Genomic DNA, 26,900 nt, shown 5'->3' with positions numbered 1-26,900 from the left:
GCATGGGTTGTCAGGGGCACTGGTGTCCTGCCCAGCGCTCTGTGTGCATCCTTCATGACTAGTTGATACCTGAGCTATACTTGTTATAAAATATTTTGACTGGGTAATATGCCACACTCCAACAGACCCTTTTCTAGTGTGTGCGTGTGTGTGTGTGTGTGGTGTGGTTGTGTCTGTGTATGAGTGTGTATGTGTGTGTGTGAGTGTGGTGTGGTTGAGTGTGTGTGTGTGTGTGAGTGTGGTGTGGTTGGGGGTGTGTGTGTGTGTAGTTAGGGCTCGGGTTCTAGCTTCCCCACATTAGTTCCATCTCTCCTAAGACCCTCTTTTCCTCACCCCTGGAGGCTGCCCCTTTAGTGCCCTTTACCATCCATTTCTTGAGTTTTTTCCACAGGATGTTGAACTCTAGAAGCCCCAGCTTGCCAGAGCCATCTTTCTGGAAGGTGGTCAAGGACAACAGAGAAGGGAGTGAAGAAGGCATCCCAGGGGACAGGGAAGCAGCGGGGCTTCCTGAGGGGACACACAAGCGCTGGGGTTCCGGTACTGTAGCAGCCAGAAGAACTGGCATCTTCTGCTACCCCAGAGCCTAATCCCCATCAGAGAGGAGGACGTGGCTGGCCCAGGGTGGCCATCTCTGGGCCAGGCTTGTGGGCAGGGGACAGGGCCAAGAGAGCACTGGACAGGAGGATACATCCATGAGGTTAATCATGCAGCGGCAAGCATCCAGGCCAAAGCCCTTGGTCTTGAAGCTTTTGACTGTGAGGAAGGGAAGGGGTAGAAAGGACAGACAGGGTAAATGAGGTATCGTGAGGGCACTTGGAGTGATCAAGAGGGGCACAAAATATGGGGGAGGGGTCATGTGCAGCAGGAGTGGAAGACTCACATTTGATGGCCATCCTGTTGAGCAGCCTCTGGAGCTCATGCACCCCTATCTCCTTGCCCTAGGAAGGGGAACTGTGAACCCCACTCGAGCCCCTCCAGCCCCTCATCCCCCTCCCGTCAGCCCTCCGCCCGGGGCCTGCTCACCTCTCCTGCCACTATCTTAAACAAATGTAGGAAGTCCTGGCCCATGTCATCCTCAGAGACCTTTTCCTGGGGGCAAGGGAGCAGGAGAGGGACCTGGTCAGAAAACTTCCTTCACAGGCCCAGGAGCTTCCTTCCAACCCCCAGCCCTACAGCCTCCCCTCACCTCTTGGAGTTGCTCAGCATAGTTGACTTCATCCAATTCCCTGGGCAAAATGATTGAAAGCTCAAGAGTTACCAGGGGGAGGGAGGAGGGGGTTTCGGCGGGGTGCTCTGGGGGGTCATGTCATGTCTTTGAAGCAATATAGGGCAGCTCCATGGAATCTGGGTTCTAGTTCTATTTCTGGTTCTGCCACTAACTGGGACTTCACCTTCTCATGCCTCAGTTTCCCTGACTGTAAAATAGGGACAAAGTGAGGGAGGACCCGACAGTAGCTGCCTGAGCTTCATATCCTGCAGCTCTTGGGTGGCAGGCCTTGGAGCAGTGAGCTGCAGCCCCTTACCATGACTCGCTGTGCTTCTCGGTGAAGACCCGAAGCAGGAAGTCGGCATCTCTGTGTGGCTCAAAGGTGGAGGGAATAATGATATATTCCCCCGGAGGCAGCCGGAGTTGGCTGCTCACCTCCCGTGAGTTGGCGAAGATCTCTGAGAAGCCGTGGTCCTGATACTTCATGAAGAATTCCTTCTTCAAGTGGACATCCTGGATGTTCTGAAACTATATGCATCCTGGAAGTGGGTACAGGACTGGCATGGGAGGTTAGGGAGGGAGGGTCCCCCAGGGTGAACGGCCTGGCCGGGTAGGGTTGGAGGTAGGTGCCACCACCAACTGCCCTGGCCTGGACACTGCCTAAGTGGCCCGCAGCTCCAGTAGGGTCTCTTCCTTTCCCGACCCCTAACAGCCCCGAAGAGGGCTGGAATCCTAACCCAGTGACCCCCAGAGCCTCTCGCCAAATTCCACCCTCTGCCAATCCACTTGCAGCCAGGGGTGGGGTGGGTGTGTGTCCAGGAACAAGCCCCACATCTTTATCTTCTGTACCTCTTTTGGGACCTGGGAAGGGAAGAAAGAGGAGAGTCAGATCTCTAGGGTGGTGAAGGGCCGCAGGCCTTCAGAAGCCAAGTGGGATGTGTATAGTGTGTGTCTGTGTCTGTGTGTGTGTTGTTGGAGGGGTATTAAGGGCACTGGGACACTGGTGGTGGCGTGGGGCACGGGCTCTGACAGTTCAAAGCTCCTGGCATTACCAATCCCTCTGCTGCAGAGGTGGGAGGATTGCTTGAGCTGGAGGTCAAGGCTGCAGTGAGTCATGATCATGTCACTGCCCTCCAGCCTGGACAACAGAGTGAGACCCCGTGTCAAAAAAAAAAAAAATCCTTCAGCTTTGGATAGGAAAGTACAGTTTATGCAAGGTAGATTTTTATCTTTCCAGGTTAAGGGAAGGAAACAGAATCCCAAAGATGTGAGGTGATTTGTCCAACCTCAGAAGGCTGAAAAGTGAAAAAGCTAAGATAAAAATCTAGGACAGTGTTTTGCGTTTCCGTGGAACACTCATATCCTGCAGGAAGTGAAGATTACTAAAATTGAGGATCGAGGACAAATAAGTTTGTAAAAATGTGAGTTAAACAAAGTTAAACAGGTTGCTCTATTGCAGAGGTGGCTTATCAGCACCTCAGTGTGCTTGTGTGCACCCGAGAGCTCAGGCTGGAGTAGTCTTTCCCGAGCTTTTTTAACCTGGAAGATGTCTTTGAGACAGGGTCTCACTCTGCACCCAGGCTGAAGTGCGGTGGTGCGATCATGGCTCGCCACAGCTTCAACCTCCTGAGCTCAAGTGATCCTCTCACCTCAGCTTCTTGAGGAGCTGGGACCACAGGTGTGTGCCACCATGCCTGGCTAATTTTTTTTTGTTTTTTTTTTTTTTGTCGAGACAGGGTCTTGCTGTGTTGCCCAGGCCGGTGTTAAATTCCTTGGGCATCCTCCAAGTGATCCTCCCACCTTGGCCTCCCAAAGTGCTGGGATAATAGGCATGAGCCACTTCCCCCAGCAAAAATGTTATCCTGAGGCACCAGTCTGTTAGCCTGGTGGACTAATGGCCTTAAGAGTAGGGCAAGGCTTGTATCTATTTTGCTCACTATTGAACCCCTGGAGACTGGACAGGGGCCTGGCATACAGTAGATGCTCCATAAATACTTGCTTATATAAGGGAATGCAAGTGAATGAACAACATTCTTTTGGAGAATCTGGAGAATTTTGCAAAGCGTGGTTTGGCTTGGGAAATGCTTATCAGGGCTTTTTCTTGGCTCCTGAAGTGAGTACTGCTGGTGGGGCAGACAAGGAGGATGGATTGTTGGGAGGGCGTGTGGAAAAGTCTCAGAGCGCCTGGGAATCAGGACACAGACTTGGCCTCTAACCCTTGGACGTGTGAGCTTGGGCAAGTGACTTCATGTCTCTGGCCCGCAGGCTCCTTCCGCTTCCTTAAGGGCGTTAGTAGTTAGTATTCCTAAGACCTTTGGAACAATGCCTGGCACAAAGGATAAAATCTGTGAAGAGAAAACTGCCGGCTCTGGCTTGAAAAGCACAAAGCACTATTCAAGAGTCAGGGCTCAGCCTGGGCAACATAGTGAGATCCTATCTTACAAAAAATTAAAAAAACTAGCAGGACAATTGCCTGTAGTCCTAGCTAGTCAGGAGGCTGAGGTGGGAGGATTGCTTGAGCCTGGGAGGTCAGGGCTGCTGTGAGCCGTAATCGCGCCACTGCATTCCAACCTGGGCAACAGACTGAGATCCTTTCTTAAAAAAAAAAAGTTAATAATCGGGGCTGTGAAGCCTGTTGTAACCTGTCCCTCTCCCAGGCAGGAAGTGGCCCCGGGGAGAAAGGAGTGAGGCCAGGCCGCCAGGTGTGGTGGCTCACACCTGTAATTCCAACACTTTGGGAGGCCGAGACAGGCAGATTACCTGAGGTCATGAGTTCCAGACCAGCCTAGCCAACATGGTAAAACCCTATCTCTACTAAAAATACAAAAATTAGCTGGGCATGGTGTTGCACATCTGTAATCCAGCTATTGGGAAGGCTGAGGCACGAGAATCACTTGAACTGGGGAGGCGGAGGTTGCAGTGAATGGAGATTGTGCCACTGCACTTCAGCCTGGGCAACAGAGTGAGACTCTGTCTCGAAAAAAAAAAAAAAGAAAGAAAGAAAGGAGTGAGGCCAGGTGAGGGACAGTGAGTGGCCGGGGGGACCAGCCAGGCACCCACCGAGTAGAGGACAAAGCCAATGGTCTGCAGCTGGGCTCCTCGCTGCCGTGCATGACGCCAGTTCTTCTGCATTAGGGCCACCAGGCAGGTGCAGACCACAACATTGTCCTCTGCATCATCCTCTGGGTCATCCCCCTCAGGGAGAGAGATCTTAAACTGGGGGTTGGTCCAGAACGTGCCTGTGGCGGAAGCGGGTCAGCATGGTTATACAGGGCCTTCCCTTGGCCACGCCCTTCCCAGGGTGGACCAAGCTTCCCCAGCCACACAGGAGCTGTCTCCTCCACAGGGGCTGTGAAATCTGACCTCATGGACCCTGACTCCAGTGACTTGTGCCCCAGGTCTGGTTTCATGGTGAGCTGTGGCCCATCCTTCACTCCCTGCACACCCCCTCCCCCCTCACCCCCTCACCCACCGGGGTGGTTCCTGCAGCCCCCTGCGGAGCTGCCTCTGCGCCAGCTGCCCTCGTAGAAGGTGGTGTGCCAGTAGCTCTTGTAGTCCCCCGAGAGTGCATCAGGCGTGAGGTTGCAGATCTCCAGGAGCGTGAAGTTGTTCAGGAAATCTTGGTAGGACATCCTGTGGTGGGGTGGGGGTGGAGCCCATCAGCAGCACACTTGCGTCCTCAGTTTCCTTTCCCTGAACCACCCCCCACAACCACCCCAAGCCTCCCCATCCAAGGCACAGAGAGGAGCAGAGCAGGGAGATGAAGGACCAGGGCCTGCAGCGGTGGTAGGAAGCCCACCCCAAGCCACACTGACCAGAACTCCCCATCCTCCGTCTTGTGCAGCAGCTGCATCTGGATGTCTGGGGCCACCTCTTCCCACTCCCTGGCACTGGAGCAGAGATGGGCGGTGGAAGGAGAGGGGCGGAGGTCACATGGCACCTCCTTCCTCTCCAAGGGATTGCCTTTTCCCTGAATATCTGCCTGCTGGGGTGAGGAGCTAGATGGAGAATCTAGAGGGAGGGGCTTTGCCCTGTTGTACAGCTTGTTCTCCCAGATGGGACACCAGTCAGTCCACCTGGCACTGCCTGCTGTATCCTCCGACCACCCCTCACCTGGGTTGGGGGCACCTACCTGTCACTCCAAGCTCCATTCCACTCAATCCGGCCCCAAGGATTCCGGACCCGAATCAGCGTTTCCGTTTTGCCTCTGTAGTGGACCTGGGTGGGTGGGGGTGGTTAAAGGTCAGAGTTATGGGGTCAAGGAGATGTTCTCCTCCTTCTCAGGGTCCTCAGGGTAGGGGGCATTTCTCAGGACTCACATCCTGAAGTCCAGTCACTGAGTAAGCATGCCCTCTCACCAGCATCTTGCCGGTCATGGATTCTAGTTCACTATCGCTGGTGACCTACAGAACAGAGAGGGAGGGAGGGCATGGAGCACCTGGACTGGGCACCCAAAGGAAGGGGAGAGCTCTCCAGGTTAATTTTTTTTAACTAAACTCTTAAATTATCATTATTTTGAAATAATTGCAGATTCACATGCAATTCACGTGTATTCCATACTCAGTTTCCCCCAGTGGTAACATCTGGCAAAACTACAGTGAAATATCAAAACCAGAACGTTTTAAAAATTGTTATTATTATTATTTATTATTATTTGAGACAGAGCTTCGCTCTTGTTGCTCTTGGAGTGCAGTGGCGAGATCTCGGCTCACTACAACCTCTGCCTTGCAGGTTCAAGTGATTCTCCTGCCTCAGACTCCCAAGTAGCTGGGATTACAGGCGCCCACCACCGTGCCTCGCTAATTTTTTGTATTTTTAGTATAAATGGGGTTTTACCATGTTGGCCAGGCTGGTCTCGAACTCCTGACCTCAGGTGATCTGCCCACCTCGGCTTCTCAAAGTGCTGGGATTACAAGCGTGAGCCACCGCACCTGGCTTTATTATTATTTTTGAGACAGGGTCTCACTGTGTCACCCAGGCTGGAGTGCAGTGGTGTGATCTCGGTTCACTGCAACCCGGACCTCCTAGACTCAAGCAAGCCTCTCACCTCAGCCTCCTGAGTAGCTGAGACTTAAGGCTCTTGCCACCATGCCCGGCTAATTTTTGTATTTTTAGTAGAGATTGGGTCTTGCCATGTTGCCCAGGCTTGTCTCAAACTTCTGAGCTCAAGTAATCTGCCCACCTCAGCCTCCCAAAGTGCTGGGATTACAGGTGTGAGCCACCGTGTCTGGCCCAGAATGTTGATATGGATGCAATCCGTAAACCTTATACAGATTTCCCCAGTTTTACAAGTGCTCACTTTTGTGTGCTCTATGCAATTCCATTACGTGTAGTTTCGTGTAGCCACCACCACAGTCAAGATATAGAACATTTCTATCACCACAAGCATCCCTTGAGTCGCCCTTTTATAACCAAACCCATCTCTTCTCATGACTCCCTTTCCCTAAACCCTGGCAACCAGTCATCTGTTCTTAATTTCTATTATTTTGTCATTTCAAGAATGTCATTTAAGGCCAGGCACAGTGGTTCACACCTGTAATCCCAGCACTTTGGGAGGCCAAGGAGGGCGGATCACCTGAGGTCGGGAGTTCAAGACCAGTCTGGCCAACATGGTGAAACTACCTGAACCAGGAGGTGGATGTTGGGAAGAGATCACACCACTGCACTCACCTGGTGACAGATGAAACTCTGTTCCAAAAAAAAAAAAAAAAAAAGGATATCATGAACATCATGTTAACTTGGGGAGGATTGTTCTCGGCTAATTAAAATTTTTTTTTTTTTTTTTTTTGGTAGAGATGAGGTCTCACTATATTTCTTAGGCTGGTTTCGAACACCTGGGCTCAAGCAATTCTCCCACCTCAGCCTCCCAAAGTGTTGGAATTACAGGCATGAGCCACTGCACCTGGCTAGGGTTGGCTTCTTTCATTCGGCATAATTCCCCTGAGATCTGTCCTAGTTTCTCTGAGTATCAATAGTTTGTTCTTTTTTATTGCTGAGTAATATTCCACGGTGTGTAATCAACACAGTTTGTTTAACCGTTTACTCATTAAAGGACATCTAGGTTGTTTCCTGTTTTGGGGCTATAATGAATAAAGTTGCTGTAAACATTTGTGTACAAACATTTTTGGAGACATGTCTTCATTTCTCTGGGATAAATGCCAAGATGCAGGGTCATATGTAGCACCCTGGGTTCATGTATTTCGTTGAGCAAATGTTGGTTGGGTGCCTATTGCATGCTGGGCTCCTTCCTAAGTTCCACGGTCCAGCAGTGAATGAGACAAAGAAGGTCCCTGCCCTCATGGAATGTGAGTACTATCTGGAGAAGATGGGCTATAAGTGAAAACATAGATAAGCAAGATAATTTCAGGTCACAATAAATGTTGGGGAGAAAGTAAAAACCAGACAGAAAGTAAACAGGGCTCTCCGGGCACCGTGGCTCATGCCTGTAATCCCAGCACTATGGGAGGCCGAGGCAGGTGGATCACTTGAGGTCAGGAGTTTGAGACCAGCCTGGCCAATATGACGAAACACCTTCTCTACTAAAAATACAAAAAATTAGGCAGGCGTGGTGGCATGCGGCTGTAATCCCAGCTCCTTAGGAGGCTGAGGCAGGAGAATCACTTGAACCCAGGAGGTGGAGGTTGCAGTGAGCCGAGATCTTGCCACTGCACTCCAGCCTGGGAGACACGATGAGACCCTGTCTCAAAAAAAAAAAAAAAGAAAAGAAAAGAAAAAGAAAGTAAATAGGGTGGAGACAGCGACTTTAGACGGGGAGATAGGGAAGGCTAGTCTGGGGAAAGTGCAGTTGAACTGAATGAGAAGGTGCTGGCCATGCAGATACTGGGGGAAGAGCCTTTTGGGTGACAGCAACAGCAGGTGCAAAGGCCCTGAGGTGGGACCATGCTTTGCTTACTTCAATGGAGCAACCCATGAGGGAGGATCGCTCCACGGCCTTCCTAAGGAGCCTGAGCAGGTTCTGAGGGGGCCTCTGGAGTTGGAAGCTCTGGGCCACGCCTCCTGTGAAGTCCTCAAGGCCCTCCATGGTACTGCCCCCTGACAATGCTTCATAGGACCCACTCAGCCTGTAGGCACAGAGAAGGCACTGTTGGGCTCTAGGATGGAGGTGAGGGGAGGGAGGGATATCCTGCGACCCCCTCCCTTCCCCCTGATTCCAGCTGCCCAGACAGAGGCAAGGCAAGCCCTCTTCCTCAGCTCCCAGCACTCACTTGGCATACGCCTTCTCCAGCAGGGCGCTCCAGAACTCACTGCGTTCGGTTGAGTGCACGAACACCAGCTTGTCATTCTTTGTGGGCAGCCGGTCATCCACCACCACGTTCACCCACTGCCCGAACTGCCAAATCTGCGGGTAGCAACGCACACCCCTTGCGTGGGAACCCTATCATCAAGCGCCTCCTAGTGGCCAGACCTGATGACACGCCAGTGTCAGAGGCTCCACTCTCCAGAATCACTGAATAGTGAGGGAAAGGCAACCCAAAGCCTGAGCCTGGCCCCGCCTCCTCTCCAGCTTCTGCCACGGTCTCCCGAGGGGAATTTGTCCACATGTTGCTAAGTTAAAGGGGCAGATTACAAAAATTATGTGACAAAGACTACCAGTGTCACACACACCCACACATACAGTGGAGAGGAAAAGAGGGAGAAGGGAGAAAGAGCCACAGATTGCTAACAACTATTATCTTTTGGGACTTAAAAACTTAGCTTACATGGTTTCTTTGGTGGGCAGATATTTCTCTGATAATTAGCCCAAAACCCACCCTAATAAATGCTATTTTTCAAAAGGAAAGAAGGTAAACTTCAAAGCATTTATGATTCTTCCCCCGCCCCCCACAAAGCCATGGTGGCTCTCACACTGTCCTTCACCTGAAAATGGAAGATGCCAGCATAGTTTTTCTTGAAGCTCTGTCCTCTGGGCACCACACGGTACAGCAGTTTGGGGCAGGTGGTAAGGGAGCCGATGGCAGCCAGCAGCCAGCAGTCCCCTGGAAAGACAGGCAGGGCTTTGCCACCCCTGAGCAACCCCATATGTGTGGGTGGGCCTCAGAATCCAAGGCCTAGGGGAGCAGGAACTTGACCCTGTACCCCATTCTCACCCTCCGGCAGAGAGGCACCCTCCTTCAGCCCTCCCACTAAAGAGTGTTCAGGAAGAAGGCAAACAGGGAGAAACTGAAGGCAGAGAGAGTCTAGTAAGGTGAGTTTCTGTACATTTTCTTTTTTGAGTCAGTGTCTTGCTGTGTCGCCCAGGCTGGAGTGCAATAGCACGATCTCAGCTCACTGCAACCTCTGCCTCCCGGGTTTGAGCGATTCTCCTGTCTCAGCCTCCTGAGTAGCTGGGACCACAGGCACCCGCCACCACACCTGGCTAATTTTTGCATATTTAGTAGAGATAGGGTTTCACCATGTTGGCCACGCTGGTCTTGAACTCCTGGCCTCAAGAGATCTGCCAGCCTTAGCCTCCCAAAGTGTTGGGATTACAGGTGTGAGTCACAGTGCCTGGCTGTACCTTTTCTATTATGTGAGAGCCACATGCTTTTGTTTTCTTGAGTTTGGAAAAGAGGAACTTTTGGCCTTAGGCTCTAGGAACCTATTTTTTAAAAGTAAATTTTTATATATAAGTAGAGACAGAGTCTCACTATGCTGCCCAGGCTGGTCTTGAACTCCTGAGCTCAAGCAATCCTCCTGCCTTGGCCTCCCAAGGTGCTGGGATTACAGGTATGAGCCACCGCACCTGACCAGTAACCTGCTTTCTTTGAGACAGAGCCAATACTCTCCACATTCTTCCAACAGATCCAGTCACCTTCCTGCACCCTGTGAGTACACTGGTGTGGCCATGAAGGTCCCAAGAGGTCTCTCTCTCATGTCACCCACATTATATTGGGGACCCAGGGCTCAGTATGTACCCCAGCAGGATCCCTGGAGCTAGGCATTGAAGTGGGTATGAGGCAGTGTCCCTGGCCTGAAGTTCAGCTAAAGGGAATCCTATGGGAGATGAGCACTACAGACCTCCATTGCCACCTGTCTCCTGGGCATCTCAGCCCTTGCTGGGTGGGGTCCAGGGGCAGGGTGCTGGCCATCCTAGGCCAGGCTGAGGTTGAGGGAGCAGAAAGTTTCTATGATTACCAATGGCTTCTTGGCTGCCTGGAGAGAGGAATATTAAGGGCGCTCCAATCCCCCTCACTGTTAGAGTGCCTCGGAGAAGTGAATTCCCTCCTCCTCCAGCACATTGTCCCTCCAGCCTACTGAGCCACAGCAGCCACAGCAGCGGCCCTGGGGTCTAAGGTCTCCTTGGCCTCTGCTCTGCCCACACCTTGCCCTTTTTTCTGTCCCAAGAGGACAGAATTCAGTCTCAGAGAAAGCCCACCCTGGCTTTATCCCTAAAGAGGCAACGAGGGATCTGGAGGAAACCCTTGAATAGGACCAGACTTAGGGAGAAAGATCTACCCTGGGGCTTTCTATGGGAGCCTTGTGAGAGTGGGCTGAGTGGACCCTGTTGCCCTCCTATTTGATACCCCAGATTGATCAGGTTCTAGCACCTGTAGTGGTTTCTTCGACCATTCTCCCTTCCAAAGGTAGAGCCTAATTCCTCTCCTCTTGAGTGTGGACCAGATTCAGTGCTTGCTTCTAACAAATAGAATATGGTGGAAGTGATGATGTGCAACTCCTGAGACGAGGTCAGAAAAGGCATTATGGCTTCCCTCCTTGTCCTCTCTCTTAGATAACTTGCTTTGGAAGAGCAAGCTACCACGTTGCGTGGACACTCAAGCAGCCCCATGGAGAAGCCTATATGGAGAGGAACTGGGGCCTCCTGCCAACAGCCAGCAAGGACCTGAGAGCTCCTGCCATGTAAGTGCACCCTCCTAGGAGCAGACCCTCCAGCCCCAGGCGAGCCTTCAGATGATCACAGGTTGCAGACGTCTTGACTGTAACCTCCTGATAAACCCTGAACCAGACCCATCCAGTGATTCTGCTTCTGAATTTCTAACCCACAGAAACCAGGAGATAAGAAAAATTTTTTTTAAGTTGCTAAGTCCTAGGTAATTTATTATGTAGTCATATATAACTAATATTCCCCCCCAAGACTGCAGCAGTCAGGGAGTGGCATCCAGACTTGGGAGGAGCAGGAAGAATGCATGGTGTTCTCACTGTCGTCTCCTCAGAAGGGGAGGGACAGGGGAACAGAAGCAGGCTGTCTGAACCTTAGGGCTCCCTGTTTTCCAGCTTCAAAAGATACCCTGGCACCCCTCCCCCAATCCTCTTCCCCAAGTGGAGACCAGCTTCCTGTGCCCCACTCACCGAGGATCCCCTGGCAGATGTCTGTCGGAGAAATCCCATCCATGATGAAGAGAGGGTTGCTTATGATATCCTGCAGCAAAGGAATAAAGGATTCAGGGGTCCCAGGACACCCCCTCCCCACCTTTCTCCCACTTTTGCTGGGGAATGATGCCCACCTTGGGGAACAGATATGAGGGGCAGGGAGAGGGTACAGGACCAACTTGGCACAGCTGCAGCTGGTGATAGCAGAGGTTGGTGGGTGATTTCTTAGGGTTACTTAGGAGGTTTGGCTTAAGCATATTCAGAACCGTCCCTAGCTCTGATGAAGGTGGGGCCTAGTGCCAGGCTCAGAATGGGGTGGTGGGGGGCGTTGAAGATTCTAAAAGTGATAGAGGGATCACTACAAGCTCCCCTCCGTCCAGGAGTCCATGCCTCCCTTCCAGTTCCCACCTTGGGCCGCTGCCAGCAGATGTTCTGCACATTTTTGGAGTTGGGGCCCAGGTCCTTAAAGCCCAGTGAGCTGGGTTCAGCAGGGAATAAGGGGTCCTCGAAGAGCTCCCCCTTTCTTAGACAGGCTGCTCGCAGCTCCTCAAAGCTCTGGTTACCAAAGTTCTGGGCGTTGTGGTGCTGGCCCACGCCCTTGGTCTTGAGCCGGCTGTTGTTTATGTGAGCCACCATTCCTGTATCAGTAAAAGTGGGCTCTGCTTAAGAAAAAAAAAGACAAATAACACAATTAAAAAATGTAATAAGCTGGGCACAGTGGTTCACTCCTGTAATCTCAGCACTTTGGGAGGCTGAGGTGGGAGGATCTCTTGAGCCCAGGAGTTTGAGACCAGCCTGGGCAACATGGTGAGATCTCATCTTTACAAAACAACATTTTTTTAATTAGCTGCGCATGGTGGCATGTGCCTGTAGTCCCAGCTACTCAGGAGGCTGAAATGGGAGGATCACCTGAGCCCTGGAATTCTAGGCTGTGGGAGTTTGAGGCTGCAATGAGATGTGATGGCGCTCGAGTCTGGGTGACAGAGCAAGACCTTGTCTCTAAAAAAAAATAAATAGGCTGAGCATGGTGGCTCACGCCTGTAATCCCAGCACTTTGGGAGGCCAAGGTGGGCAGATCACCTGAGGTCAGGAGTTCGAGACCAGCCTGACCAACATGGTGAAACCCTGTCCCTACTAAAAATACAAAAAATTAGCTGGGTGTGGGGGCAAGATGCCTGTAATCCAACTACTTGGGAGGCTGAGGCAGGAGAATCGCTTGAACCCAGGAGGCAGAGGTGGCAGTTAACTGAGATCATGCCACTGCACTCCAGCCTGGGCGACAAGAGTGAAACTCTGTCTCAAAAATAAATAAAAATAAATAAATAAATATATTTTTTTAAAGGAAAGAAGACAGTCACAAAGAACCCCATATTGGCCTGGTGCAGTGGCTCATGCCTGTAATCCCAGCACTTTGGGAGGACAAGGTGGGCGGATCATGAGGTCAGGAGTTCAAGACCAGCCTGGCCAACATGGTGAAACCTTGTCTCTACTAAAAATACAAAAATTAGCTGGGCATGGTGGCAGGCGCCTGTAATCCCAGCTACTTGGGAGGCTGAGCAGGAGAATTGCTTGAACCCAGGAGGTGGAGGTTGCAGCGAGCCAAGATGGTGCCACTGCACTCTAGCATGGGCAACAGAGTGAGGCTCCATCTCAAAAAAAAAAAAAAAAAGAACCCCATATTGTGTGATTCTATTTAAATAAAATGTCTATAGAGAGAGACAGAACGTAGATTAGGGGTTGCCTGTTGCTTAAGGAGATAGGGGATTAGAAGTTGATGGCTAAAGGGTATGGGGTTTCTTTGGGAGGATAATGAAAACAATCTAAAACTGGTTGTGGTGTTGGATGCATAACTCTGTGAATATACTAAAAGCCACTGAATTATACACTCTGTTTTTTTTTCTTTCCATTTTTTTTTAAGAGGCAGAGTCTTGCCATGTTGGCTGGTCTTGTTCTCCCACCACACCTGGCTGGAATTGTACTTTGGAATTATCCCTTTTTTTTTTTTTTTGAAACAGAGTCACACTCTGTTGCCCTGGCTGGAGTACAGTGGCTTGATCATGGCTCACTGCAGCCTTGACCTCCCGGGCTCAAATTATCTTCTCATGTCAGCCTCCTGAGTAGCTGGGACCACAAGTGTGTGCCACCACGGCCTGTCTGATTTTTTAACTTCTAATTTTTGTAGAGACGGGATCTCACTATGTTGCCCAGACCGGTCTTGGACTCCTGGGCTCAAGCAATCCTCCAGTCTTGGCCTCCCAAAGTGCTGGGATTACTGGCATGAACCACTGCACCCAGCCAAATGGTACACTTTAAATGGGTGAACTGTAGGGTATTTGAATTGTCTCTCAATAAAGCTGTTTAAAAAAAAAATGGCCTCCAGACCATCTAAACAGATGCTGCTACTTTTTTTTTTTTTTTTGAGATGGAGTCTCACTCTGTTGCTCAGGCTGGAGTGCAGTGGCATGATCTCGGCTCACTGCAACCTCCGCCTTCCAGGTTCAAGTGATTCTCCTGCCTCAGCCTCCCGAGTAGCTGGGATTACAGGTGCCCACTGCTACATCTGGCTAATTTTGTATTTTTAGTAGAGATAGGGTTTCACCATGTTAGCCAGGCTGGTCTCGAACTCCCGAACTCAGGTGATCCACCTGCCTCAGCCTCCCAAAGTGCTGGGATTACAGTCATGAGCCACCACGCCCAGCCTAGACGCTGCTCTTTTAAGGAGAGTGGAAATAATGGAGTGTAGAGAGCGGAGGGCAGAGGGAAGGGCTGCTGGTGTTGGGCTGGGTCAGGTAATGGCTGAGCGGGTGGCACTGGGTGAGTGTCAGGGTAAGAGTTGAGTCAGGCTGACTGATGGATCCTAGGCCTGCCAGGCTGCTTGGGACTCTGGACACCCTGCCCACACCTCCGCCCCCAGGGAGACTGCAAACTGCCAACATGCCTTCCTGAGGGTAGCCTCCCCTCCCCCCGCTGCCCTCCCCACACAACACGACTGACTTCCCCCACCAGCAGGCCCAGGGGAAGAGAAGAGAGTGAAGGAGGAGGAAGAAAAAGGGAGGCCACAGAGCCACGACTGAGTCTGCAGTCCTACCCGCACATGAGCCCCGAGGCTTATCCTCCTGTGATCCATCCAGGCTCTCTGCTGACTCTGTAAGACTCGGCCCTAGAATAAGAGAGTGGGAGGAGGGGAGGAAGGCTGTGGTCTAAAGTTAAACAGAGCCCAGCTGGGGCTGGGGTGTAGGAAGATTTTAGAATGAGGAAAAGAACTGGGTTGGGGCTCAGCTACAGGGAGGGCAGCAGGGTTCTTGGGTTGTTTAGAGGCGAGACCCTGATTGAGCCCGCAGAAGGGTGAGTCCCCCAGAGGCAAGAGCAGGAGGTCTCAGTTATTCCTCCTCCCCTGAGTGACAGAATCAGGAGACTAGTTATAACAGCAGAGCTGACAGCACTGAGCACCTTCTCTGTGCCAGGCACACCAGCCCTACAAGGGGGTACCTGCAATACCCTGATTACTGGAAAAGGGAGCAGAGGTGGCCCAGAGGCCAAGCAGCTTGCCCGAGGTCACAGAGTGAGGGTTGGGCGCGGGGTGAAGTCCGTACTGCAGACCCTGGACCAAGCTTGCAACCTTCACCCTATGCTGAGCCTCCCGAGGGGAAGTGTTTCTCCTCAGCCTGAAGGCTGGCAGAACCCATCCCATCTCTGTTAACAAAGGCATTCACAGATGATTTGTTGCTGAACTTATCCCCCTTCCTCTTGCCACTGCCCCAAGCAAACCCCTTCTCCTGTTCCACATGAGTACCTCCTTGGGATTTCCTCAGGTCCTATAATGACCCCCTGTTCTCCTGGTCCCCCAAAATCCCAACACACCGCATCCCACATCAAAACAGTCACGGAGTCCTTCACAAGGGCCATCCCCTCCTAGGACCCTAATTTCTCATTGCTACCATCACTGTCCGAGGCCAGGGCCTTCAGACAACCCCCAGACCTCAGATGGCCTCTTGTCTCCTGAAGACTGTCTCCAATTCATCACATATGCTGCCCCTACCACACACCACACCAGCTCCCTTTGAGTGAGGTTTTGAACCCTTTACTTCTTCCAGAAACTTTCAGGACATTGCTTTGCCAGCAGGATAAGGCCAGCCCCCAGAGCCCCCTCCAGCCCTGGGCCCACCACTCCCAGTACAAACCCATCCCTTTGACCCTCTTGAGTGTTCCAGACTTGGGGAGACCCTGTCTGTCCAAGCAGCTCTCTTGAGCTCTGTGCCCCAGGAGAGACAGTCCCTCCAGCAGTCTCCTCAGCCTCATCCTCCCCTTCCCTCCACCTAGCCAGAGACCTGGGGATCTTCCCAGACCCTGTCACTATGTCCCTTGCACTGTCTGCTGCACCCTCTTAGCATCTCTCCTGTCCTTCTCCACACAGCCCACGATCGGGGCTGCCCCTGTTCAGAGCCACATCCAGTGCAGTAAGCGAGGACTAGAAGCCAAGCATCCCCTCACAGGGAGGCCTCCCAAAACATCACTTTATCTCCCCATGCCTTGGCTTCTCCACCTGTGAGATGGGTGATATTCTGAAGTGTTTGCATTTGTTTCTGACACAAAACTCACTCAATAAATTAACCTTAAATAGCAAAAATCTAGGCCAGAAGAATGATTTCCTATCTGGCCCCTTTCTTCTAACACCCTCCTCCCCCACTAGTTCTCCACAGTGTTAGCTGAGATTTTGAAAATGCAAACCTGGGGCGGCATGGTGGCTCACCCCTGTAACCTCAGCACTTTGGGAGGCTGAGGCAGGTGGATCACTTAAGGCTAGGAGTTCAAGACCAGACTGGCCAACATGGTGAAACCTCGTGTCTACTAAAAATACAAAAATTAGCCGGGTGTGGTGGTGCACACCTGTGGTCCCAGCTACTTCTGTGGCTGAGGCAGGAGGTGGCTTGAACCTGGGAGGTGGAGGTTGCAGTGAGTTGAGAGAGCGCCACTGCACCCCAGCCTGGGTGGCAGAGTAAGACTGTGTCTCAAAAATAAATAAATAAATAAATAAAAATAACATAAAATAAAATGCAAACCTGATTATAGATACTGCTCCCGCTCCCCAATACTTTAGATGTCTCTCCCTTGTTAGCATGACAAACCCAAACCAGGCTTCCACCTGCCATCTGGCCCCATGCCTTTCTGCACAGGTTACCCTCATTCCTCTTCCCATCCTTGTGCCTCTGCCTGCAATCATTCCTGATCCCATGCTCACACTAGGGCCACTGGGAAAAAGTCCTGTTCAGCCTCCCAGTGCCTGCTTGATGCTGCCTCCTCCGTGAAGCCTCCCCTGTGGTGTCTGCGCAGAACTTGGGGCTGCGCTAGCATCCTACGCTTTTGTTAGGACACCCATCACTACCTGCCTTCCCTGAGTTAACCTGTCTGCCTCCTCTGTGAGGCTGTGAGCTCTCAAGAGGAGAGGGCGAGGCCATCTTGTATACTACTGAGTTTCAAAATGTTGGCTCAATAATGTCTGCAATGAATGAACGGATGCCTTGCTTGGTATTGTGGTTAATTATTCATAGATGTTTTCTCTCTCCCACCCCTCCCCTACTCCCTATCCTGCAGCAACCCCAATATACTATATATTTTGTTTATTGTTTACCTCCCTCATGAGTGAAAGCCTGTGAGGGCAGGGATTTTTGTCTGTTTTGTTTGCTGCTGTATTCCTGCTGCTGTATTGAGTACATAGTAAGTGTTCAGTATAGATACACTTTTTTGAGACAGAGTCTCACTCTGTTCCCCATGCTGCAGTGCAGTGGCACAGTTACAGCTCACTGCAACCTCAGACTCCTGAGCTCAAGCGATCCTCCCTCCTCAGCCTCACGAGACCAGCAAGGGGAACATAGTGAGACTCTTGTGTCTACAAAATAAAAATTTTTAAAAATTAACTGGGCATGGTAGCATGTGCCTGTGGTCCCAGCTCCTCGGGAGGCTGAGGTGGGAGGATTGCTTGAGGCTGGGAGTTGGAAGCTGCAGTGAGCCATAATCCTTCCACTTCGCTCCAGCCTGGATGACAAAGTGAGACCCCCATCTCAAAAACAAACACAAAATAATAAGGTTGAGGAGACTCAGCATCCTGAATTTTGCTTCTCCATAGAGCCTGTAACTTGTGATGAGAAGATATTAGGAATCCTGCCTCAGTTATGAGTAGTGAGCCCTTATATAGCATTTCTAAAAATAATAATAGTTAGCAGCATTTGAGGGCTCACTACATGCCTGGCACTATTCTAAACACCCTACGTGCATTAGCTGATTGAATCATCACAACAACCCCACTGGTTAGGCTTACGCTTATAACTTCCCTGCTATAGACAGAGAAACTGAGGCAGAGAGAGGCGGAACTTCCTCAGACTCAGTGGGCATTAGAGTCAGGGCAGGCTGCTCTACGCTGTCAGCCATCAGGCTCGCTGCCTTGCTGGGAGGTCGCCATGGTGAGGAGCCATGGCTGTGCTGGAGAGGGTTGAGTGAGTCAGCTGGCCTCGGTGCGCCCCCTTCGTCCACTACACTGCAACTTGTGTGTGGTCTTTGTGAAGTCACTTCCCCTGTGTGGAGCAGGTGACAGGGGGTGTTGAGGATGGATAAAGGTGTTGGAAAAGGGGTGGCTTGTCCCTTTTTAGCAGAGCTAACGCCCTGGGTTGCACTAGAGCCAGAGAATCAGCTGTGTGACCTTGGGTGAGTTGTTTGACCTCCCTGAGCCTTGGTTTCCTCACCTGTGTATAGAGGCTGCTGCATTCTACCTGCGAGGGTGTTTCAGGATTGAAGAATGCAACGTGTGAAAAAGACTGGAGTTTATCAGGTGCTCAGAAAATGTTAGTCACCTTCTCCCCACTGACCTAGTTAGTCAACTGGTATTTGTTGAGCTCCTTCTAGGATCACATGGCCCATGCTCTGTGTCACATATGCGTCCCTCCATCATAGGATTTAATGATACTAGTGATATGACTCCAATGTCGGAGTCATGTGCGTGCTTGTCTGTCTTTGCCACTGGTTTGAGCTCCTGAGAGCAAACCCTAACTCGTGTTAAGCATGTTTTATGGAGAATTTATTCTGGGCTGGTACTGAGGGGTCAAAGTGAATGCATCCCCAATATGGAGTGTGGAGAAGACCCTCCCATGCGCTTCCTCCCCCAGGTTCAGCTCTATGGGCCACAAAGACAGGAGAAAGTGCCATGAAAAGGGGCCACCAGGTTGATGGGATCATCAGGGAGGTTCTGTGGAGGAGTGACTATCCTCCTTTCCCTACTCTAAGCACATCCCATTCCCCTGAGGGTGGGGTGCACTTTGACATCCTGGTTCTGGAAGCATCAGGGCCGGGAAGCAGGGAAGAGGGTAGGTAGAGCCAGAGTCTGGGAGTTCTTCTCGCTCTTTTCTGTCTCCATTTTCCTCAAACCCTGTCTCTTCTAACCCAAGCCCTCTGGGATTATCTTAGAAATGGTAACGGAAGCTCCCTCGCCCCCTCAGGCTATGATTACAGGTGTGTGTGTGTGTGTGTGTGTGTGTGTGTGTGTGTCTTTGTTCAAAGAGACTGAAGGGGGCTGCAGGGGCAGGGGGATAAACAGTGGAGCCCCCCTCAGATGAAGAGGGTTCCGAGAGAAGGGTGGAAAGCAGTCCTGAGAGGGGAGAGCTGAACACTTCTGTTTCAGCCCCTATCCCTATCTGTGAAGCTGGCAGATCAGGATGACTATTCCCATCTGACCTGGGTGGAAGCCAGGGCCTCCACAGAGAGATTGAGTCAGAGGTTCTCAACCTGGGGTGATTATGGCCCCCAGGGAACAGGTGGTAATGTCTAGAGGCAGTGTTGGTTGTCATAACTGGGGCAAGTCTCAGGGGAGCTACTGGCATCTAGTAAGTAGAGGCCAGGGATGCTGCTGGGCACCCCTCAGTGTAGAGGAAAGTCTCCACAATAAAGAATTTTCCAGTTCAAAATGTCAAGAGAGCCGGGGTTGACAAACCTGCGTTGAACGAATCATCTAAGGCCATTCACACGATAAGGCAAACCACTCCATGCTCTTCCACCGTGCAGTCACTCCAGGCAGCCTCTACCCTGGCTGCTCCGAGGACTGAGGGTGTTGAGCTCTCCTGGGGGCCTGAAAGGACCAGGGAAGATGCTGTTGTTCAAGAAGACTGAAAGAACATCAGAGGGCAGGCCAAGCCAATTCAGGTTCCATCTTACCTCCCTTGTCTCATTTCCCCAGAGCCCTCTGTCCCCTAGTCACCACCCAGCCCAACAAGCCATTTCTCACTGTCTGGCCCCCAAACCCTGCTTCGAAGCTGCATACCCAGTCCCCAGGGTGTGAGGTCATTACTCAGCTCTGACTTGCAGGAAGGACTGACATACCTATCCACACCACCACAGTTGTCATGGAAAATGTCTTTAGGTCGGGCACTGTGGCTCACGCCTGTAATCCCAGCACTTTGAGAGGCTGAGGCGGGCGGATCACCTGAAGTCAGGAGTTCAAGACCAGCCTGGCCAACATGGTGAAACCCCGTCTCTACTAAAAATACAAAAATCAGTTGGGTGTGGTGGCATGTGCCTGTAGTCCCAGCTACTCAGGAGGCTGAGGCAGGAGAATCGCTTGAACCCGGGGGGTGGAGGTTGCATTGAGCCAAGGTTGGGCCACTGCACTCCAGCCTGGGCAATAGAGTAAGACTCCATCTCAAAAAACAAAAGCAAAAAAAAACAAAAAAAGCACCAAAAAAACCCCCAAAAAACAAAAGAAAATATCTTTTTAGAGAGGGCAAAAGATCCAAGCTGTCGCATGGGCTAGGAGCATGAGCAGGCTGAGACAGACAGATCAAGGCTGCCTGTGGGAAGCACAGACAGATGGCCAGAGCAACACAGTAGCTCCCCTAATCCCTAGGGGTACCTTCCAACACCCCCAGTGGACACCTGAAACTGCGGGAGGTACCAAACCCTATATATACCAATACTGTGTCTTTCCTTTATGTACATACCTATAATAAAGTTTAGTTTATAAATTAGGCACAGTAAGCAGTTAACCATAACAAGTAATAAACTATAACAAATACAACAATATAATAACAGTAATGTGAATGTGGTCTCTCTCTCTCAAAATATCTTAATGTTTTCAGACTGCAGTTGACAGTGGGTAACTGAAACTGCGAAGCGTGGAAAGCAGGGGCTGCTGCATTTTAAAAGGCATGAATGGACAGGAAGCTTTCTGCTGCAGCTGCACATCCTGTCTCCTCCATCAGACTGAGAACCTGTAGATCTTTTGTTGTTGTTGTTTGTTTATTTTGTTTTGTTTTTTTGTCTTTTTTTTTTTTTTTTTTTTTTTGAGGCGGAGTCTCGCTCTGTCGCCCAGGCTGGAGTGCAGTGGAGCGATCTTGGCTCACTGCAAGCTCCACCTCCGGGTTCACGCTATTCTACTGCCTCAGCCTCCTGAGTAGCTGGGACTACAGGCACCCGCCACCATGCCCCGCTTATTTTTTGTATTTTTAGTAGAGACGGGGTTTCACCGCGTTAGCCAAGATGGTCTCGATCTCCTGACCTCGTGATCTGCCCGCCGCGGCCTCCCAAAGTGCTGGGATTACAGGCGTGAGCCACTGCGCCCGGCCAGATCGTTTTTAACTAAATTTATTTTATTTTATTGACAAAAAAAGTATATATCTGTTGTGTACAACATGGTTTTGAAATATGTGTTCATTGTGGAATGGCTCAGTTGAGCTAATTAATATCTGCATTACTGCACATACTTGTTATTTGTTTGTGGTGAGAACACTTAAAATCTACTGTCAGTGATTTTCTTTTTTTTTGAGATAAAGTCTTGCTGTCTCGCCCAGGCTTGGGGTGCAGTGGCACGATCTCGGCTCACTGCAACCTCCACTTGCCGGGTTCAAGAGATTCTCCTGCCTCAGCCTCCCGAGTAGCTGGGATTATAGGCGCCCGCCACCACACACGGCTAATTTTTGTATTTTGGTAGAGACATGGTTTCACTATGTTGGCCAGGCTGGTCTCGAACTCCTGACCTCAGATGATCCACCTGCCTTGGCCTCCCAGAGTGCTAGGATTACAGGCATGAACCACTGTGCCTGGCTTCTCTCAGTGATTTTCTAAATGCAATACATTGATATTAGGGGACGGTAGATTTAAGGACAGTTTGATTTCCGGCACTGGGAAAAAACTAAGATGTTGTCTCAGGGAACTTTTAAAAAAATAATAAATACTAATAATTAATAATAATAAATAAATAAATTATATTTTGAGATGAGGTCTTGCTATGCTGACCAGGCTGGTCTTGAAATCCTGGGCTCAGGGCACTTCTGAAGAACAATGACTGGGTTTGGGGGTCACCTGCTAGGCCTAAACTTCCTAGAGTCAGGTAAACAGGGAGGGCCTGAGAAGCTGGGAGGCTGGGTCTAGGGGCCCATGGTCTCGCGGTGCCCCAGGCTGAAGGTGAGGTACAGGGCTGACCTTCTGCTGGCCAAGGCTGGCTGCCCTCTGTGCACCCCAGCCCCATAGGAACAACTCAGTTCTGCCCAGCCCTCCCCTTCCCCCCAGCCCACTCTCCCCCATCTCCTGGAGTCTGGTCCCCGGCTTGCCTCAGGTAGTCCTGCCCCTGCCACCCTGAGGATCCCATCTTCCTGGGCTGAGGGACCTGCTTTTCTAGGCTTAGGAGAGGTTTTCTCTGTTCCCTGAAGTTTTCTTCTCTACGTGGGCTTTTTCACACAAACCCTTTTCCCCAGCAGCCATGACAGTGGGATGGCCGGCCCCTCTCCTCTCCCCAACTCCAACTGTCAGTGGAGAGCAGAAAGAGTTCCTGCCCGGCCTACCACCCAGTCTGACCACCAGTGGCCTATCCTTCCCCAAACAGTCTGAGAAAGAGGCCCAGGTCCTGCCCTTAGGGAGCATCCAGTCTGATGGAAAAGTCACCGTCTGTACCCTTAAGGGGCACCCAGTCTGATGGGGGACACAGCTCCTTCCCTGGGGGAGGCTGTAGCCTGCAGGAGGTACAGGAGTGGGGCAAGACCCCAAGAGTGCCTACCTGGGGAGGACAGCATGCTGGTGGCTAGCTCGGTGCTTGACAGTTGAAAGTTCTGGTGGGAGGGGGAGAAGAGACCCTCTCCCTAGAACTCTCTCATTGCAGTGGGATTCCTAGGTCAGCAGCCCGTTTAACAGCTGCCTTCCCTTTTCTCCTTCTCAGTAACCCAGCCCCTTACCCAGCTGAGGGCTACCCGCTTTAGGGACAGATGACCCAGCATCCCCACCTTGCACAGCCTCCACCAGCCTGGCTGTCCTCACTGTATCACGGTCATCCCATCAGGGTAGGTCCCAGTCCCTTTCTTTCAGCCCAAGGTTTCCAGGAAGGGGTTGTCCCTGACACACCAACCTGACCTTTACATCCAGAAAGCCTTCTCATTCCCAAAACCCCCTTTCTCATTGACATGGCATTTTTCCTGTGTTGCTGTCTTCACATGGCACCCTCCTCTGTGTCTCTTCTTCTTCTAAGGACACCAGTCATATGGGGCTAGGGTCCCACGCATTTCAGTATGACCTCATCTTAATTGAACGAATTACATCTGCAACCACCCTGTTTCCAAATGAGGTCACATTCTGAAGTACTGGGGGCCAGGACTTCAACATGCCTTTTTGGGGGACACAATTCCATCTGCAACACTCTCCTCGCCTGGCCCCAGTCTGGCATGGTTAGGCCACTGGTCTGCCCACATGTCCTGCCTCTGCACCGGAAAGGGGGAATGCTTTGAGCTAAGAACTCTGCTCCGGAGTGCAGTCTTCTCTGGAGTGTATGATGGCTGAGGACAGGGACTGTCAAGGTCATCCCAGTGCCCCTCAGCCCTGCCTGGTGCTAATCAGGCACAGAACAGGTGTGAGAGCACCCAGTGGGATCAGAGAACCTTGTTCCAAGCTCCGATACAGGAGCCGAACTTGGGTGAGCCCTCCCCCTTTCTCCTTTCTGGGACTCAATCTCCTCATCTACGAGAATATTAATTATGGCTTGTTATTATGTGCCAAACACTGGGCTAAGAACTTCCTACTTCTTTAATTCTTAAAACAGCTAGAGGGCATGACATCGCTATTCCCATTTTATAGATGAGGAAAGTGAGGTCCGGAGGTATGATGCAACTTGCCCGGGGTCACACAGCTTTTAAGCGGTCGAGCCAGGATTTAAACCGGTAAATTCAGGTTTTTGTTTTTGTTTGTTTGTTTTTTTTTTTTTTTTAGATGGAGTCTCGCTCTTTTGCCCAGGCTGGAGTGAAGTGGTGCAATCTTGGCTCACTGCAACCTCTGCCCCCTGGGTTCAAGCAATTCTCCTGCCTCAGCCTCTCAAGTAGCTGGGATTACAGGTGCCCACCATCACGCCTGGCTAATTTTTGTATTTTTAGTAGAGACAGGGTTTCGCCATGTTGGGCAGGCTGGTCTCGAACTCCTGACCTCAGGTGATCGCTCGCTTCGGCTTCCCAAAGCGCTAGGATTACAGGCATGAGCCACCGCGCCCAGCCATAACTTCGGCTCTTATCCGTATCTTCTGCTGCCCCCAGCTGTGAAAGGAGGAAGTGGACTTTGGGGATCCTGTGGTCTCCCCTGCCCACTCCTGATTCCACTATTGCACCTCTTGGATGCCTCTAATGTGATCTGCCTGGATGTGAACTCTGTGACGAGGTGCCAGGGGCAGGGTGCAGGCGGGCACAGGTGTTCCTCTCTATTACAGCCTCCCACCCTGGGGAAGGGCTGTCCCCAGGACTCTTGCTGTGTGTGCTGCTTGCGGGCACAGGTGTTCCTCTCTATTACAGCCTCCCACCCTGGGGAAGGGCTGTCCCCAGGACTCTTGCTGTGTGTGCTGCTTGAGGGCATTATCTGGAGTTTCACCTTTGGAAATGCTGGAACCTGGTTTTGAACTTCAGGCCCTGCAGGAAAGGGAAGGCATGCTGGGCAGATGAGGAATGAGGGGGTCTCGGCTAACCAGAGGTGAGGGCTGAGGTCTGTCCAGGCCATGCTTTGCAGACAAGGGGGCTTGCCAGGCAAATGGCAGTGGCGTGCCTGCCCATCCATACAGAAAACAGGCTTCGGGAGCACCGGGAAGCCTTCACACAACCAAGGTGCTCCTTTCAAAGCCATGCCGATTTTTGTCCAAACACCAGCAGGCACTTCCTTGGCCCCAAGACTTTGGGGACTCTACCTGGGAGCTCATCTTTCACAACACTGCAGATCTGACATATATATGGAGGCTGAGGCCAGGACCAAGGCCTCAACTTTCACCTCCACTGTCACTGGTCCATCCTCCACCCACAGCCCGCCCATAAACACTGGCCCTCCAAGCTGTGTTTGCCACAGCCCCCTGCAGCCTGGGGCTGGACCTTGGGCGCTCTTTGCTCCTGCTCCTTGCTGGCGCCTGGGCAATCTTTATCAGGGTTGCTATGTTTGCTGTTCCTGCTGTTGGTGGTTCCTGTTGACTTTTGTGGAACCTGGTTCTCCTCCTCCTCTGAGGTCTCTTTTCTTCCCTCTAGGAGTTCCTTTTTCTTCCTTTTCTTCAGGGTTGCAAAGTGATTTAGTGACAGAATAATGACTGGAATGCAGGCCTCCTACAGTACATGCTGTGTGTGCATGTGTGTGGGTGTGTGCATGTGTGTGGGTGTGGACCACACGGCTCTGTGGACCTTTGCAGGGTGGGCTACAGCAGTCACAGGACCTTTCTTCGAGAAGGTGAATTTTTTTTTTCTTTTTTTTTTTTGAGACAGGCTCTTACCCTGTCGCCCAGGCTGGAGTGCAGTGGCGTGATCTCAGCTCACTGCAGCCTGCACCTCCCAGGTTCAAGCGATTCTCATGCCTCAGCCTCCCAAGTGGCTGGGATTACAGGGGTGCACCACCATGCCCAGCTAATTTCTGTATTTTTTGTAGAGATGGGGTTTCATCATGTTGGCCAGGCTGGTCTCGAACTCCTGAACTCAGGCGATCCACCCACCTTGGCCTCCCAAAGTACTGGGATTACAGGCATGAGCCACCGCGCCTGGCGAGAAGGTGAATTTGAGCTGGGTCTTGGAGAATGGGTAAGATTTGACTGGAGGGTGGGAGGGGGCTTCTCATTGAGGAGATCAGGCCCTCCTGGGGAAGGGACAGATGGGCTGGCACCAGGCTTACTTTGAGGTGCTCATAAGGGCCTTCGTCCTGGCCTAGCATGGACCCTGTGGCTTTGCATGACCTTTTCTCCCTGAATCTCTGTCCCATGTGTGTTGCTCAGGGACTCAGGGGAATGATCAGAGTGGGCGGGGCCGGCGTGGTGGCCACCTGGGCACAGGGGCCCTTCCTGCCTCTGAGATATCCCTTAAGTCTCTTCCCAGCCCCACTCTCTCCTCTCTGTGACACAGAAATGAGACTCTGAACAAGTCCCTTGCCCAGCGTCATGCAGGGACCTCAAACAGGCCCTCCAGATAGGAGGGTGGGGACCCAGCCCAGGTGCCCAGGGCAGCACAAGTCAGACACCTGCCTCAGAGCTTTTCTCTGTTTTTATTTTAAAGGAAAAAAAAAACAAAAAAACAAACAAACAAAAAAACAGTGCAAAAACCCATTTTCCAGTGTCAGCCTTGCCCACCCCCACCCCCAGGCCACCCCAGCTCTGAGCCTGACTCTTCCTCCCACTCAGCACCCCCTCCCCTCTCATGCATCCCCTAGGGACTGGAGGATCCACTTCCCTGGAGGGCCAGATCCCAGGAGGAACTGTGGGGTGGAAAAAACCGGGGGTGACAGCCCCAGATCCACCTGCCCCCCAGGTCTCCAGCCACCAGCACCAGATGCACCAGGTACTCCTCTTGGCTCTCATTAACGCTTTCCTGGTCATGCTACTAGCTGGGGAGGGGTGGGGGGTACTGATCTGGGGGAACTCCCTCTGCACCCCTCTTTGCCCCGGGGCCTGCTCGGGGCTCTCCTCACTGAGGTTGGGGGGCTCCCTCCCTCCATCGTGGGGGAGAGCGGTGAAATCCCCAGGTTTAAATACCTTAATGAAAGCAGGGGCTGGGAAGGAAGGGGCTTTATATCTAATAAATTATTAGCGTTTTAGTGTCCGTGGGAGTGGGGGTGGGGTGGGGCAGGATGTGGCCTCCAGGGCCCCTCCCTCCCCTTACTGGTGAATCTCATTCTCTATGAGGCTGTCCTCGCAGGACTGGAAGTCTGTGTCCGTGAGGCCGTCGGGTGGCATCAGCAACTCCTCATCTTGGGATGAGGATGATGGAGGCTCATCCCCTGAGCTCCCAGGAGCCCCATCCCCATCCCCGTCCACCTCTGAGTCCTGCAGCACCTGAGCGATGTATTTCTGAAGGGGGAGAGGAAATGGGGGCAAGGTGAACAGCTGCCCCTCATGGAT

The 26,900-nt window shown here is 51.7% G+C and overlaps 2 protein-coding genes across 5 annotated transcripts in view; both read right to left on the bottom strand.

Moving 5' to 3' along the window:
- The window catches only part of CAPN11 (calpain 11), a 28,864-nt gene extending 6,265 nt beyond the window's left edge, over positions 1-22,599 (bottom strand). Inside the window, exons 1-19 of the mRNA XM_032140520.2 lie at positions 22,569-22,599; positions 14,625-14,696; positions 11,945-12,195; positions 11,516-11,585; positions 9,086-9,204; positions 8,434-8,567; positions 8,121-8,289; positions 5,527-5,610; positions 5,340-5,425; positions 5,023-5,097; positions 4,680-4,840; positions 4,268-4,446; positions 2,057-2,068; positions 1,524-1,735; positions 1,187-1,226; positions 1,024-1,089; positions 881-938; positions 689-753; positions 334-433 (exon numbers count right to left, since the gene is read on the bottom strand). Of these exons, the coding sequence (XP_031996411.1) occupies positions 334-433; positions 689-753; positions 881-938; positions 1,024-1,089; positions 1,187-1,226; positions 1,524-1,735; positions 2,057-2,068; positions 4,268-4,446; positions 4,680-4,840; positions 5,023-5,097; positions 5,340-5,425; positions 5,527-5,610; positions 8,121-8,289; positions 8,434-8,567; positions 9,086-9,204; positions 11,516-11,585; positions 11,945-12,195; positions 14,625-14,696; positions 22,569-22,584 (1,969 nt within the window). The 5' untranslated portion in view covers positions 22,585-22,599. The remainder of the gene's footprint in view (positions 1-333; positions 434-688; positions 754-880; positions 939-1,023; positions 1,090-1,186; positions 1,227-1,523; positions 1,736-2,056; positions 2,069-4,267; positions 4,447-4,679; positions 4,841-5,022; positions 5,098-5,339; positions 5,426-5,526; positions 5,611-8,120; positions 8,290-8,433; positions 8,568-9,085; positions 9,205-11,515; positions 11,586-11,944; positions 12,196-14,624; positions 14,697-22,568) is intronic.
- Positions 22,600-26,028: 3,429 nt separating this feature from the next.
- Positions 26,029-26,900, bottom strand: part of TMEM63B (transmembrane protein 63B) — a 28,469-nt gene continuing 27,597 nt past the window's right edge. For all 4 annotated transcript variants that reach the window (XM_032141773.2, XM_032141775.1, XM_032141774.2 and 1 more), the window contains one exon: positions 26,029-26,849. In XM_032141773.2, coding sequence (XP_031997664.1) covers positions 26,658-26,849 — 192 coding nt within the window. In that variant the 3' untranslated portion in view covers positions 26,029-26,657. The remainder of the gene's footprint in view (positions 26,850-26,900) is intronic.

The sequence above is a fragment of the Hylobates moloch genome, unplaced genomic scaffold, assembly GCF_009828535.3.
Source record: "Hylobates moloch isolate HMO894 unplaced genomic scaffold, HMol_V3 SCAFFOLD_20, whole genome shotgun sequence".
NCBI lineage: Eukaryota > Metazoa > Chordata > Mammalia > Primates > Hylobatidae > Hylobates > Hylobates moloch.
The sequence above is the reverse complement of the archived record's forward strand: the minus strand, read 5'-3'. Positions and strand labels throughout refer to the sequence as shown.